Source organism: Telopea speciosissima, chromosome 6, assembly GCF_018873765.1.
Source record: "Telopea speciosissima isolate NSW1024214 ecotype Mountain lineage chromosome 6, Tspe_v1, whole genome shotgun sequence".
NCBI lineage: Eukaryota > Viridiplantae > Streptophyta > Magnoliopsida > Proteales > Proteaceae > Telopea > Telopea speciosissima.
In genome coordinates, this window is record NC_057921.1 from 66,581,111 (window position 1) to 66,593,452 (window position 12,342).

The window sequence follows — 12,342 nt, forward strand, 5'->3', positions numbered from 1 at the left end:
TGCAATCATTTGACTTATGTAACCATTAGTTTTCTTTGTTTCATTTCCATTTTTGTTTGTTTACAATTTCTTTTTTACTGCTGAATATGATCTTTAATTATAAATTCGTTATGTTTTTCTGGGTTTTTTATTTTTACTTCACTTCGTTCTTATTTGTTTTTAGTAATTTCGACATTATTGGACTTTAAACTCCTTATACCTACCCTGTCTTTTCAACCCATTAATTTATGGCTTTTATTTGGGTTTTTAATATCTTATTTCAATGCTACACTCAAGCTTTTATCTTATTCTTTCTTGTTCCTTTTCATTATAACTTTACCTAATCCTTACTCAATTCTCCTGCTCTGATTATGTTTCTCTGCGACCAGAACTAGGAGGAAGAACCCCTTAATTTTTTCCGTTTTGTATGATAAGTTTTTCAAGGATTTAGGTTATTTTCCTTCTTGTTCTTTCGATTTGCCGTGTTTATTTTTTATTTTTTTGGGTGAATACGTGTTTATTTTTTAAATTCGTACGGGTTAATTGAATTTCTTACCTGAATTTTTTGGTTTTGGGGGAATGATAATTTCCTGCGTGTTCCGATTTCTGTTTCCTTGAACTTCTTTTTGATTCAAACGATTGGGTCTTTACCAGAGATTTCGATTTTTGAGAGCATTAAAGGGGGTTAGTTAGTGTTAAGCTTTTCCTTCGATGGCGGAATTGGTTGGGCCTCGCTTGTACAGTTGCTGTAATTGCCGAAACCATGTTTCCCTTCACGACGACATCATTTCTAAAGCTTTTCAGGTGAATTCTTGCACTACTGCTCTTATAATTCATAGATTGGTGTTGAATTTTTTTTGGGATTTGGAATGGCTAGTCCCTCTTTTGCTCACTCCCCTCTGGAAATAATTAAGCAGCAGAAAGAAGGGAGGCAATTAAACTCATTCACAACTATAATAGGTTCCATGTGAGATTAAGAGCAACCACTCTAAAGTCTCATGGATTTCAGATTTAAGTGCTTTATTCTCCTTCTTCCTTCTGTGTTTGTGTGAGAGGGATAGGTGGAGGAACACAGATGTAATTTCTTTTTTATCAAAAACAATTTTTTTCATTCAAACAAATTGTGATATGCTCTACCTCTTTTTCTTGTATCAAATATTCTTCTAAAACAATTTTAGGGGAGAAACGGGCGAGCCTTTCTGTTCTCCCATGCGATGAACATAGTCGTGGGTCCAAAAGAAGACAGGCATCTCCTGACTGGCCTCCACAGTGTTGCTGATGTCTACTGCTGTGAATGCCGTGAGGTGTTGGGTTGGAAATATGAGCGAGCTTATGAAGCAACACAGAAGTATAAGGAAGGGAAATTCGTACTTGAGAAATCGAAGATGGTCAAGGAGAACTGGTAACCACTTGTGGTACCTCTTTCATGAATCGCAGTGCTGTTGTAAGTTTGTCAGATTTCAATTCTTCTGATGTTCGGCTTGTACAGAATCTTCACCAATTGAAATATTTTAGTCTTTTGTTCTTCTCTGTGCATTCTTGTTTCTATGTCTAGTCTGAAAGTTGTGTACTGTAGACTTGATTAATTACTCTGTAAGTAAACCTTCAACTGCCACTTCCTAATGTGATGAAAGTTCTTTATTAGAATACTCTACCTCTTGTCTGTGCCCAGGTGAATGTGTATGGTATGAAATAAAAATGCAAGTATGATTAACAACTTTCTATCATGTCTCTTCCAATGTTGCATTTTGAGTTTGAGTGGACATTATGCTGGACTAATACTATTAGATCGCAGTTTCATGCTAGGTTGCTTCTCGGATGTAAAGTTATATTTCTACTTTTCTCAAACCTGTTTATATTGCCAAATATATACACTTCTTTGTGCTGTGATTAGTTCTATTTCCGGAAATTTTCTGGATCAGCCCTCAATATGTTAGGCCTGAAAGTTTAGTTTTACTGATGGGATCGTGCACACAATTTGTGGCTAGAGTTAAGAAGTTGGGCGTTGCATGCATGTTCCTTGGAAGTGTTGATGAAATGTTTTCAGTATTGGGCATTTTCTCTCCCTTGTTGTATAATGATGTGGCATCCATAATTTTCCTAATGTGAGGTAATCCAGTTTTGCTTTCAGAAATAATTTCTATGTTCAAGTTTTCTTAGTCCTCTTTTAGTGTAAGAAGTGTTCTACCTCTACTGTGGCCTTCGGATGAGAAGTCTCATATTTGATGTAATCAACTTCAGGCATGTAGACTCAAATCAGCAAGTTGCTGCGGAAATAGGTTTCTTGGAGCATCAAATAACCCAATTCATGTTTTTGGTTTTTAGTTATTGGGGGGAGGGAGGCTGGGCAATATGGGACCTCCTTTGGGGTCAGCTGGCCACTTCAGATCAAAGAGCACAGTTAGTATAGCATAAGGTGCATTGGAAGTAGTAATTAGATATTTAGATATCAATTATGTTCTTTGACTTTCTCCTCTTTTGGGTTGTACTAGGTATTTTGGAAATTTGGTTTTGATATATTCCTGGTTCAAGTCTGGATTTAATTGTTTCCATTTTTTTGTTTGAGCTTTGTTTGGTCTAGTTTAGGCTAAAGTTATTTGGGTAGTCTATGGTAAGTTGGGGGGGGGGGGGGGGAGTTTTTGGTTTTCAAACTTAAATTTTATGTAAGAGTCTCAGCTCATGAATTCTTCTCTAAGCAATTGGGGGGAAGCATTGTAAGCATTCCCTTTCCTCCTACCTGTCATATGTTTTATGAGAAAGTCCAGTTTTACTACTGTAAAATTTTAGTGCATGTCTGGAGGATGTTCTAGCCATTGTGTCTTCTTCGTCAGGAGTATTACTAATTAGTAGACTTCATAATTCAATACATTCCTCTTTTTCTCTTCATATTTTAACTGCAGCATACTTGGTTTTGCTGCTGTTTATTGAACTCAACTGATTCTATTGATTGATTGCTGTTTATTCTTTCTTTCTTTCTTTGTTTTTTTGGGTACTCTGTTTTATTTAGGGAAAAGGTTCCCTGAGCCTCTGGGGCAGGGTACTCTAGCACTTTTGTCTCTATCTCTCTCTTCACATGAAATGACTTGCTGCCTTCCTATACACGATACTTTTTTGACACACCTCATTGGTGAGCTCCTCTAGACCCGCTTGCTCAGAGAACCCTCTCCCTTTATTTATCTAATTCTGAACCCAAAGGTTTTCATCAACAAATCTTGGACTGACTTCGACTAAATGGCCGACCCATTTGTTCTGTTCGACTCTATATAACTTGCTATCTAACCTTGCTGCACTCTACCTTTTACCTTTTACAGGAATCCATTCTAGACCTTTTGCTAAATTCCTCTTCAAATCCTAGAATTCAACTTTTAAAGCCCAAGTAGTTGCTGGATTTCCATGCACCGCAGTTATAGATGTAATTACTTCTGATTGATCAGCTATCAGTCATCAATCTTTTCCTCTAAACCAAAGTAAATCTTATCCTGCATTAATGTAGCTCCAAAACTGGAAGGATTCTTAAAACTACACTAATGACCAGGATCTATATACAAGTCAATAGAATCCAACTATGGGCATATATAACAATGAGAAATAATAAGTTCAGTAGTCCCAAACCCATATATATTGCTACAATGTAGCCATTGAATGAGTGACCTTTTGCTGCCACTGCATTTCTTGTTGTTCCACTGATTGCATCAAGCTCCTTTTGGACTGCCATCTCATGCTCTGCCATCCAGGACACCAGCAGGTCTTTGATTTCTTTTGAGGAATGCTTGAAGTTTTTACCTGTTAATGGAATTCAAGCATATAATCCTTGCCACTTGCTTTAAGAAAAAAAAAAAAAACTTTACATATTATCCCCACTTTATTGGTGGGAGGTGCTATTCTTTATTAAACGTAGACTCTTTGATAACTACTTGTGAATCTATTGATGGAGCCAAGGTGACTTCACTTTCTCATGATGTATAAGATCAGGCTGTGGAGCGAGACAGGAAGGGTAAATGTGTTGAGACTTGGGAGATGTAAGAAGTTGTTGAGTAGACCTATTTTGCTGTAGACTCTAGTGCAATCTAGGGGGTTTTTGGGACTGATTCGGTGCCGGAATTGGAATTGGCCGGGACTGATCCGATCCCCGAATCCATATTTTATATCCTTGGTTTGGACCTCTCCAACGTTGAATCCTGAATGGCGTGGCCCTAAATTGTAATGAAAAATGAAAAATAGTTAAGATCAAGTTTGCCTTCACCCATGGTGAAGAGATTCCCTTCATTCTTTGTTGCTGGATCTGTCTCCTAGGAAGCCGATATTTTTACCATTGATTTCCTTCACCATAGTCCGTAGGAGAAGAAAAACTGTCGCCGTATAGTTATACGACTCTCAATCACTGTTCATAAATTGGTTTCTCAATCACCCCCTTCTGATGGTTCTAAGCTAGCAAAAAGCATATTTGGCTAAATTTGTTGGACTTCTGCTTATGGGCTTTTGGAAGGCAGCTTCTAGGAAGCAATGAGGCATGACTCGCATGAGTAGTGAGAAGCTATTATCGGTTAGGAAATTTTGTTGGCCAGTAGTCCAAGAAGGCAAGGAGGGTTGCATATGGGCTTCTTAGGCTGGAGACGAGAAAGATTCTAAACTGATGCTTCTTATTGGTTCCACTCCTTCCCTTTTAGAAGCTCTACCTTCTGGAAGTCTGGAAGCCCGTAAGTATAAGCCCGATAGGCTATCCCCTTTCCCCTCCGGAGCTTCAGTAACTTGGGTCGTCACCATCGTCCATTGTTGGTCCAGAAGCTTCTCAAGCTCAAGCATTTACTTTTCTAGTTAGAGACCAACGTCTTGGAGCTAACATGGGATCCTCTCAAGGACCTACTATCGTTGCTGAGACTTTATCGGTCGTCCAGTTGTGATTAAAGTCCCATTGAGCAGCAGTTAGATAGGATGCACAAAAATTAATAATAAAACACGAAATTTTGAACAAACATAAATATCTGAAAACACAATGTAAAACTGGAATAATGGATGCCGCATGGATTCTTCGTTTTCTCTTTTTTGCTTTCTTTCTTTTTGAAAGATAACTGTTAGAAGTTTTTCCATCACGGTGATTAGAACAAATAGTAGTTAGTATTGTTGCGTATGTGGAGAGTAATTTTCATCCACTTACTTGGAGAGGATTTGAACTCAAAATTGTTGTGTTATAATTGTGTTAAACGTTCTTTCTTTTTTAGTATTTTTTCTGTGTTGATTAGGGTTGGATACATTATGAGTAACTATATCGAATTACGTACTCTCCTTTGTACATGTAGACTGTGTAATAGGCGATAGAAATTGTAACAAAATTACTGAATCATATAATATGTGACATAGTTTATAGTTTACTCGTTGTCTTGTTTAGTCTATGACAACAAATGCCAACATATATAGGGCTATGTCCATTTTTTAAGGATAAATTACAGTTGGGTTACTTCACGTTTTATTTGTTATGTTTGGGATACATCATATTTGGAAAATTGAGAAGAAGAATGATAGTCCGATTATGTGGCTCTTGCACCAGCACGGATACCAATGGGAGCTCCTACAGTGGCATCGACTATAAGGATTTTTCATTTTGTAAGACGTGGGGTGGTCATTTTAAGGGGGGTTGTGTCTAGGCGTAGGTTGCACTCGAAACGTTCTTTTTTCCCTTGAAAATATTATGTTTATTGTACCTCATGTTTCATAAATGTTGTGTTTGAACTTTGAAATACCTTCTTTATATTTCTTGAGTATGAGTGGAAAAAAGAATTCTATGACTCAAGACTCGAGTGTGTAGATTCCTATGCATACTCTCTCACGTCTTATTTTTGAACCTCACACACTCTCACCTCATTAAAGACCCTTCTTGGATGATTATTTTTTCCTCTTCTCTAGCCGAGTTGTTGTAGTTCTCATTCTTAGAACGCAACAACTGACATGGATTAAGCTATCAGATAGATCATATGACCCATATCGATATAAGCTTGATACTGGATCACTAATAAAACCAGGTGGTTAAAATAGTAAAAAAGATCAGGGAGAAAGAATGCTACTTGGTGTTGTGCTTCGACGTGTATTTGCACCAAGACACAGTTCAGCGTGAAAAGATCGAGGTACCCTTGGTCTTTTTCAGCTTTTCAAGGGATGTGCTGGTCTTTTCACGCAAGGCTTTGTAGGCGCTAGTACATGTCGTGCCCAACGACCGATTAATGTTTTTTTTTCCAAAAAATCAGATCATATTCTTGTTTCTTGAGGAGTTGAGGGGCACAAGTATCCGATCAAAACTGATATAGATATACCGGCACCGATTCTGTGTACTACATCCTTGACAGCGGACAATAGTAGGAGATAGTAAGGAGACCCTAGGCCCTTCGTATTTACGGCGCTTTCCTATCATAAATTATCAACGTGGCACGATGATTACTTCCCTCCGCGGTGGAAATGACGTGGCAGTCAATTGAAGGTTTGTGGAACATGTCAGGACCACGTCATCTCCGTTTGGTCCTACAAAGTTCCGGCCACATCTCCGATTATTCTAATCTCCTCGTCCCCCTCTTTCGTCAAGGAATGAAAGCATTTTTGGAAGCAAAAGAGGGTAGACGACAAAATACCTGCCACATGTACGACACGTCAGATAAAAACTTAACTACTGATTATTCCACGTGTATACCACTGAATGGTAAACTCGGACTCCCAGTCTCAGAACCCAAAAAAAGAGAATTTTTTGGGAGAACAGCCCAGGCCCCAACAATGCCACGTAGGAAATATTTTTTCGTTTTCATAAAAGACATTTCCTGCCAATAGTCATAACTCTAGGCCAGGAGAAATGATTACTGGAACAGTCCCTTGGTTTCTTCCCAGTGGGACCACCTTGTCCTCTCTCTGTTATACTTGTCGGTTTGAGGAGGCCCAGGTGGGGTCCTTGGAACAGTGAACGTCATCACACGTTTTAACTTTCAAAAAAAGAGTCCTCGTTAAAAGAGCTATGCAATTGTAAAATAAAAAAGGTTAGGGTTATTAATCCTCATGATTCAGTGATTCACCACCTCAATCCCGAGGTTTTAAATTAAGGTATCGGTAACGGGTGACGGTATCGGTATTGTAAACAAGGAATCGGGTCCAGTCGATTTGGATCTGAGTCCCTTTTGAATTGGTTAGCATCGGTCAAACTCAGCTTAAAACCTAGGAATAGAACGTGATTTTTTTTCGGTAAAAAATAGAATGTGAATTGACCATTCCGAAAAGAAGAATCAGGATTGACCTCGACGAATATTGATTTGACCGATTACGGTTTCTGAAACCGTGACTGGGTCTCAGTTGAGTCACAATATTGATCCACCTTGCACCAATGACCACCACCAATAGGGGGACGGAACGCAGGGACCATGTGTGCACAGTAGTCAATGAGAGTGTATGTTGTGGCACAGTAGTGAGTGCAATTTCTATCATTCATGGGGATGGGGCAATCATTTCACTCTCCACTGTGTTTGGGCATAGTTCTGCATCCCATGGAGAGAATTTTTCTCCAAATATTTAATTCATAACCATGATTATCATAATTGATGGATTATTGAGACTTTACCCTACTCACATGTCATTGGTTACGACATTATAAATGTAAATCGTTAATGGGCCTGAGGCCCAGTTGAGCCGAAAATGAGAGAGAGAGAGAGAGAAGGACGATCACTTAAGTGACCAATCCCTCCTCTAGGTGGCTTGATGTAGCCTATAAATATACTTCGTAGGCTTAATCCTAAATAAGGATTAATTGATTAGATCTCTCCCTCTTTCAAGTCCTGTGTTATTCTAGGATTTTCATTCAGTTGCCCAGGATTTTGTGGTGTGGAGTTCTCTGTGGAGAAGTCTGTAGAGATTGTGTGGTGCTCGTAACTACAAGCCACATTCGATCATCCCTTCCGCTGTGATTTCATTCGATTCAGATAATTCCTAAACCTCTTTATATATGGAATAGGATGCATGTTTCCCTAACAATAAAAAATTATACTCACATGTCATTTACACCAAAAAGAAAAAAAAAAACTCGTGTTAGGAAGGAAAGAAAATGTGAGAAGGTGCATGAAACTCAAAGCTTGCTAAATTTATTTCGTCTTGGGTACTAGAGGGAATGTGGCTCCCAGTCCATCATTGGGTAATTAGTGCTGGGTGCCTTCTCTAATATCTTTGCTTTTGCTAATAAATGAGCTCTATATATTTTTATCATAAAAGCTATAGCTTGTAAGTTCAAAGTAGAAGACTTAATCTCCTCATCAAAAAGAAAAAAAAAAGTAGAAGACTTAATCACAAGTTCAAAGTAGAAGAGGGGGAAAGGTCTGCCCTAACCATCTTAGGCTACATTTTTTTGGTTAAAAAAAAAGAGAAAAAAACAAAGAACAAAAATTAAAAGGAAGTAAAGCCAAAATATTCAAATCCGAAACATGAAATGATTTGGAGTTTGTGATATAAATTTTATTTTTTTTTTTTGTAAGAATTCGTGATATAACCATGCATGTGAGGTAATGATTACAAAATTTTCTTTGTTAAGCTTGAAACAATGCAAAATTTGTATTGCATTGCCCACTTTTGCTGCAAAAAGCCACTGAGATCTCCTAAGCTCTGCCCTAACACACATGATCAAGGAAGAATGAATTACCTCACCAAGAGAAATTCAAGTTCAATCAAATTTCAAATAAATCTTCTATCTTTATAAGGTTAACAAAATGTGTGCAAATTAAAAAAAGCAAAGAACAAAAAGAAGGGTAGATAAAAGCTAGGTATGATGAGTGATAACTGAAATGATACAGATCCTTGGCCATGCGGATTAACTGTGGACCAGCTTCAGGATAGTGAGATTTGTGAAAAGGAAAAGAAAAAAGGTGGCATATTGCATGCATGTCTTCATGGTTAGAGGCTTAGCTTAGAGATTAGGGACCAGGACTCCTTCCCTGTGTGATCTCCTTCAATTCCTTCCCAAGAATGCGTTGTTCCTTCTGAATTGTTTCTCCTTATCTCTTCCCATAAGTACAAGATATATAATGATCAGAGGAATCTCGATATATATGCGGCCTACTCAAATCTTCACTCCCAATAAATAATTTTCTTGAAGATAAGGAAAATGAATTTGTCCTGCCTTCTTAGGATTAAAATCCATAATATATTTTCTGGTCTCAACAATCACTATAGACCTAAAAATGTGATTAATTTGAAGGAAAACAAAGAGAAAAATAGACACAATCACCTAACATGGCCATCTCATAAATGTTGGGACTCCCCCTCAAAACAAGAGCACATGTAGGAACTGAAATCTTTGATCCCTAAGAGATTCTCAACATCCTTGGAACACTAGAGTTGCCACTTCCCCGTTTTACTACTGCTTGATGGGACTCTGATAGAACTCATCCTTAAAAGTTAAACCATTCAAAAGAGGGTAACCAAATCCTTATAAACTTGTTAAAAAATGCGATTTTACAGAAGAAAAATGAAGAGAAAGAGAAGAGCAAGCACATGACAAGATTGGCACCAACACCATAGCTGAACTAAGAGCTTTGAGGGATGGGCTTAAGCTCTGTGAAAGCCTAGGATTCAAGGAATTTCATGTTAATTCGGATTCGTTGACAACAGTGCAGTCCATAGAGAAAGGGAACATATGGGAATTGGAAGGGCTGGTATTGGTTTCAGGAAGTATTGGGTTTGGTCGGCTCTCTAAAACCGATGATAGAGTTCACCTTCAGAGAAGGCAACAGGGCTGCAGACTGTCTGGCAAATTTAGCTTGTGAATGGAAGAAGGATTCCACGTTCTATGGGGAATCACGATTGCCTCAAGAGCTGCGGCGAATTGCTCACAAGGACGCTATAGGACTTCCGATTATTATAGTTTAAGATTGGTAATTATGTATGGGTGGGGGTGAGCTCTATTAGGAGCGTTTGAGTGTTTGCGTTTGAGCTTCAGGTCAACTTGGGTTAGGGGTAAGGCGGGTATGTCCCCCCCTCTTGTACACCTATTCTTTTTTATTGATTAAATAAAATCGCAAGGGCTGGCCTGAGTTCCAGAGAAAATTCGGGGTTAGAAAAAAAAAAGCACATGACAAGATTTACGTGGTTCACCCCCAAAAAGGCAGGCTACATCCACGATCAAGCGATAGAATGATTCCACTACTGTGAAGCAAATACAAACCCTCAAAAGATCTCACATCTCTCAAAGAGATAACAACATAATATAAGAAAATCCTAACCCAAAAAGTACAGAACTGCCCCTAAAGACCCACCCGGTCTGGTTCGGACCTAAACCAACATATGTTGAAATACATATCAAATCGAAAATCTCGACGAGCTCTGCAAGGATAAGCGCCATAGGCACTGAGGTATGCACTTTTTGGCCATTCGGGCATGTTTCGAAGGTGAAATGACCCCAAAAAAACACCACAACACTTTCTGTACTGAAATCATGCTTGACCAGTAACAAAACCTTCACATTTGATGTTGAATTGTTAGCTTTCGTCTACAACCCCAACAAGAAAAACAATTAAAGATAATTTTTTGGTGATCTAACTAGCTAGTCATGGCTCATGAGTGTTGCTTTAATTTGTTTTTTACACAATTAACTCAAAACAGAAGATACTAGTTAGATTTGGAAAATACAAGTAGTCTAAAATGTGAACCAGTTCTGTAGGTCTGTGGGCCAGCAGTGGACACTGGGACTAAACAAGATGAACTCATCACAATAATTGCCAATTGGGGAGACTTCACAGCCTTTGGACCATTTTTTTTCATGTTCTTATTCTTATTATTCCCGAGGCTCAGAAAGTGAAATGGATTCATGGATAACAGTATAGTGGGATTTTGTAATAAGGGTTTTCATGAACCGTCCCATGTGTGCCCAGTGCTGCTATACCATATCTAAGCTACCATCAACATAATAATAATTGCTATGACGTCTTTCTTTTTCCCCAAAGTTGGTCCCTCATAGAGAATGTTCAGAACTTCTTCTTCCTCTCAACAAATTCACCATCTTCTTCATCAACGAATATATTGTTTACGAGGAGCTTTCATGGATTTTGATCTACTTTTGGAGAACAAAGAAAACATTAAAAAAAAAAAAAAAAAAAGATAGATTCTGATCTGATCTAGCAATATCTTTCTTTTCCTTTATTAAAATCCATGAATTCACGAATAGCTTCCCATGCTGTTGACTTTGTGTTGTGTCAAGGAAACAGAATCATCAACTTTGATACCAAGAAATGAAGGGCTTTGATGCTAAGAATAATGGGAACAACTTTGCGTCCGCACTGAGTGATGTGGGTCTTACATCGATCGCAGGCTTTACCTACCCACTAAGGTGGTGGTGGGGTGGTGATGGGAAAAAGGTTTTGATTTAAAGCTGCGAGACCCATCAACTTGTTATTAAGATTATTAACGAACAATGAGACAAAGAAACAAACTCCTAATCGACATTGTCAAAATCTGTTTTTTTTGTTATTGGTAGGAGGGGGGAGACTCATCAATCATATCATTTCAGGTAAATATGATTTGGTTAGGGAAAAATTATGTATGTAATTATAGATGGAAGGATTAGTGTTGAGTAATTATAGATCGAGGATGAAATTTGGTTCACTGTGTCAGCGAGTGGAAGATTTAGATTTAGCCAACCGAATATCCATTAAGGAAATTAAAGGGTTAGCTAGGAGTGGAAAGAGAAGATTATTATTATTATTATGAGGTTATTACTTGCTTAGGACAAATGTTATAAGTCAAGATTCTCATACTAGCAAAATTTGGAATTGGGACCCATCTCTCATGGGGCTTATAGGGTTGTACACAATTACAATATCTTCTCTTCCATTATGAAGAATGATGGGTGCTCCCTATGCTTTTAGGGTTTGGACTTTGGATACCCTCAAAATTTTTTAAACTTTTGAGAGAGAGAGAGAGAGAGAGAGTTGCATGCTTGACATATACACTCAAATAAGTTTAGACGAGAGAGAGACTGGGTGTTACATGTTTGATATATATCCTCAAATAATGGGAAGTAGTTTTCTATCTGAAGTGTGATCTACACCAACACTCTCATGTGTCTATCTCTCTCCTTCTAAAAACAAGGAGGCAGAGGTGTCTTTTCATATGGGGAGGAGAGAGATAGACTCATGGGAGTGCTGGCGTAGGCCACACTCCTAGACAGAGAACTCTCTCCCATAAGTTTATAAGAGAGAGAGAGAGAGAGAGAGAGTTGCATGCTTGATATATATCCTCAAATAAATTTATACATTAAAGGTTGTTCCATTGTGATCAAGTGGTCGTGGGTTCGAGTTTCTCGAATTTTATCCCTTCTAGTTTTCTGCCCGGCCCAATTCCTTAGTCTCCCTA

The 12,342-nt window shown here is 38.2% G+C and overlaps 1 protein-coding gene across 1 annotated transcript; it reads left to right on the top strand.

Moving 5' to 3' along the window:
• Positions 1–620: 620 nt before the first annotated feature.
• Positions 621–1,520, top strand: LOC122663810 (protein yippee-like At4g27745). The gene is made up of 2 exons (XM_043859459.1): positions 621–783; positions 1,158–1,520. The coding sequence occupies exons 1-2, from the start codon at positions 691–693 to the stop codon at positions 1,383–1,385; spliced, it is 321 nt and encodes a 106-aa protein (XP_043715394.1). The 5' UTR covers positions 621–690; the 3' UTR covers positions 1,386–1,520.
• Positions 1,521–12,342: the final 10,822 nt, after the last annotated feature.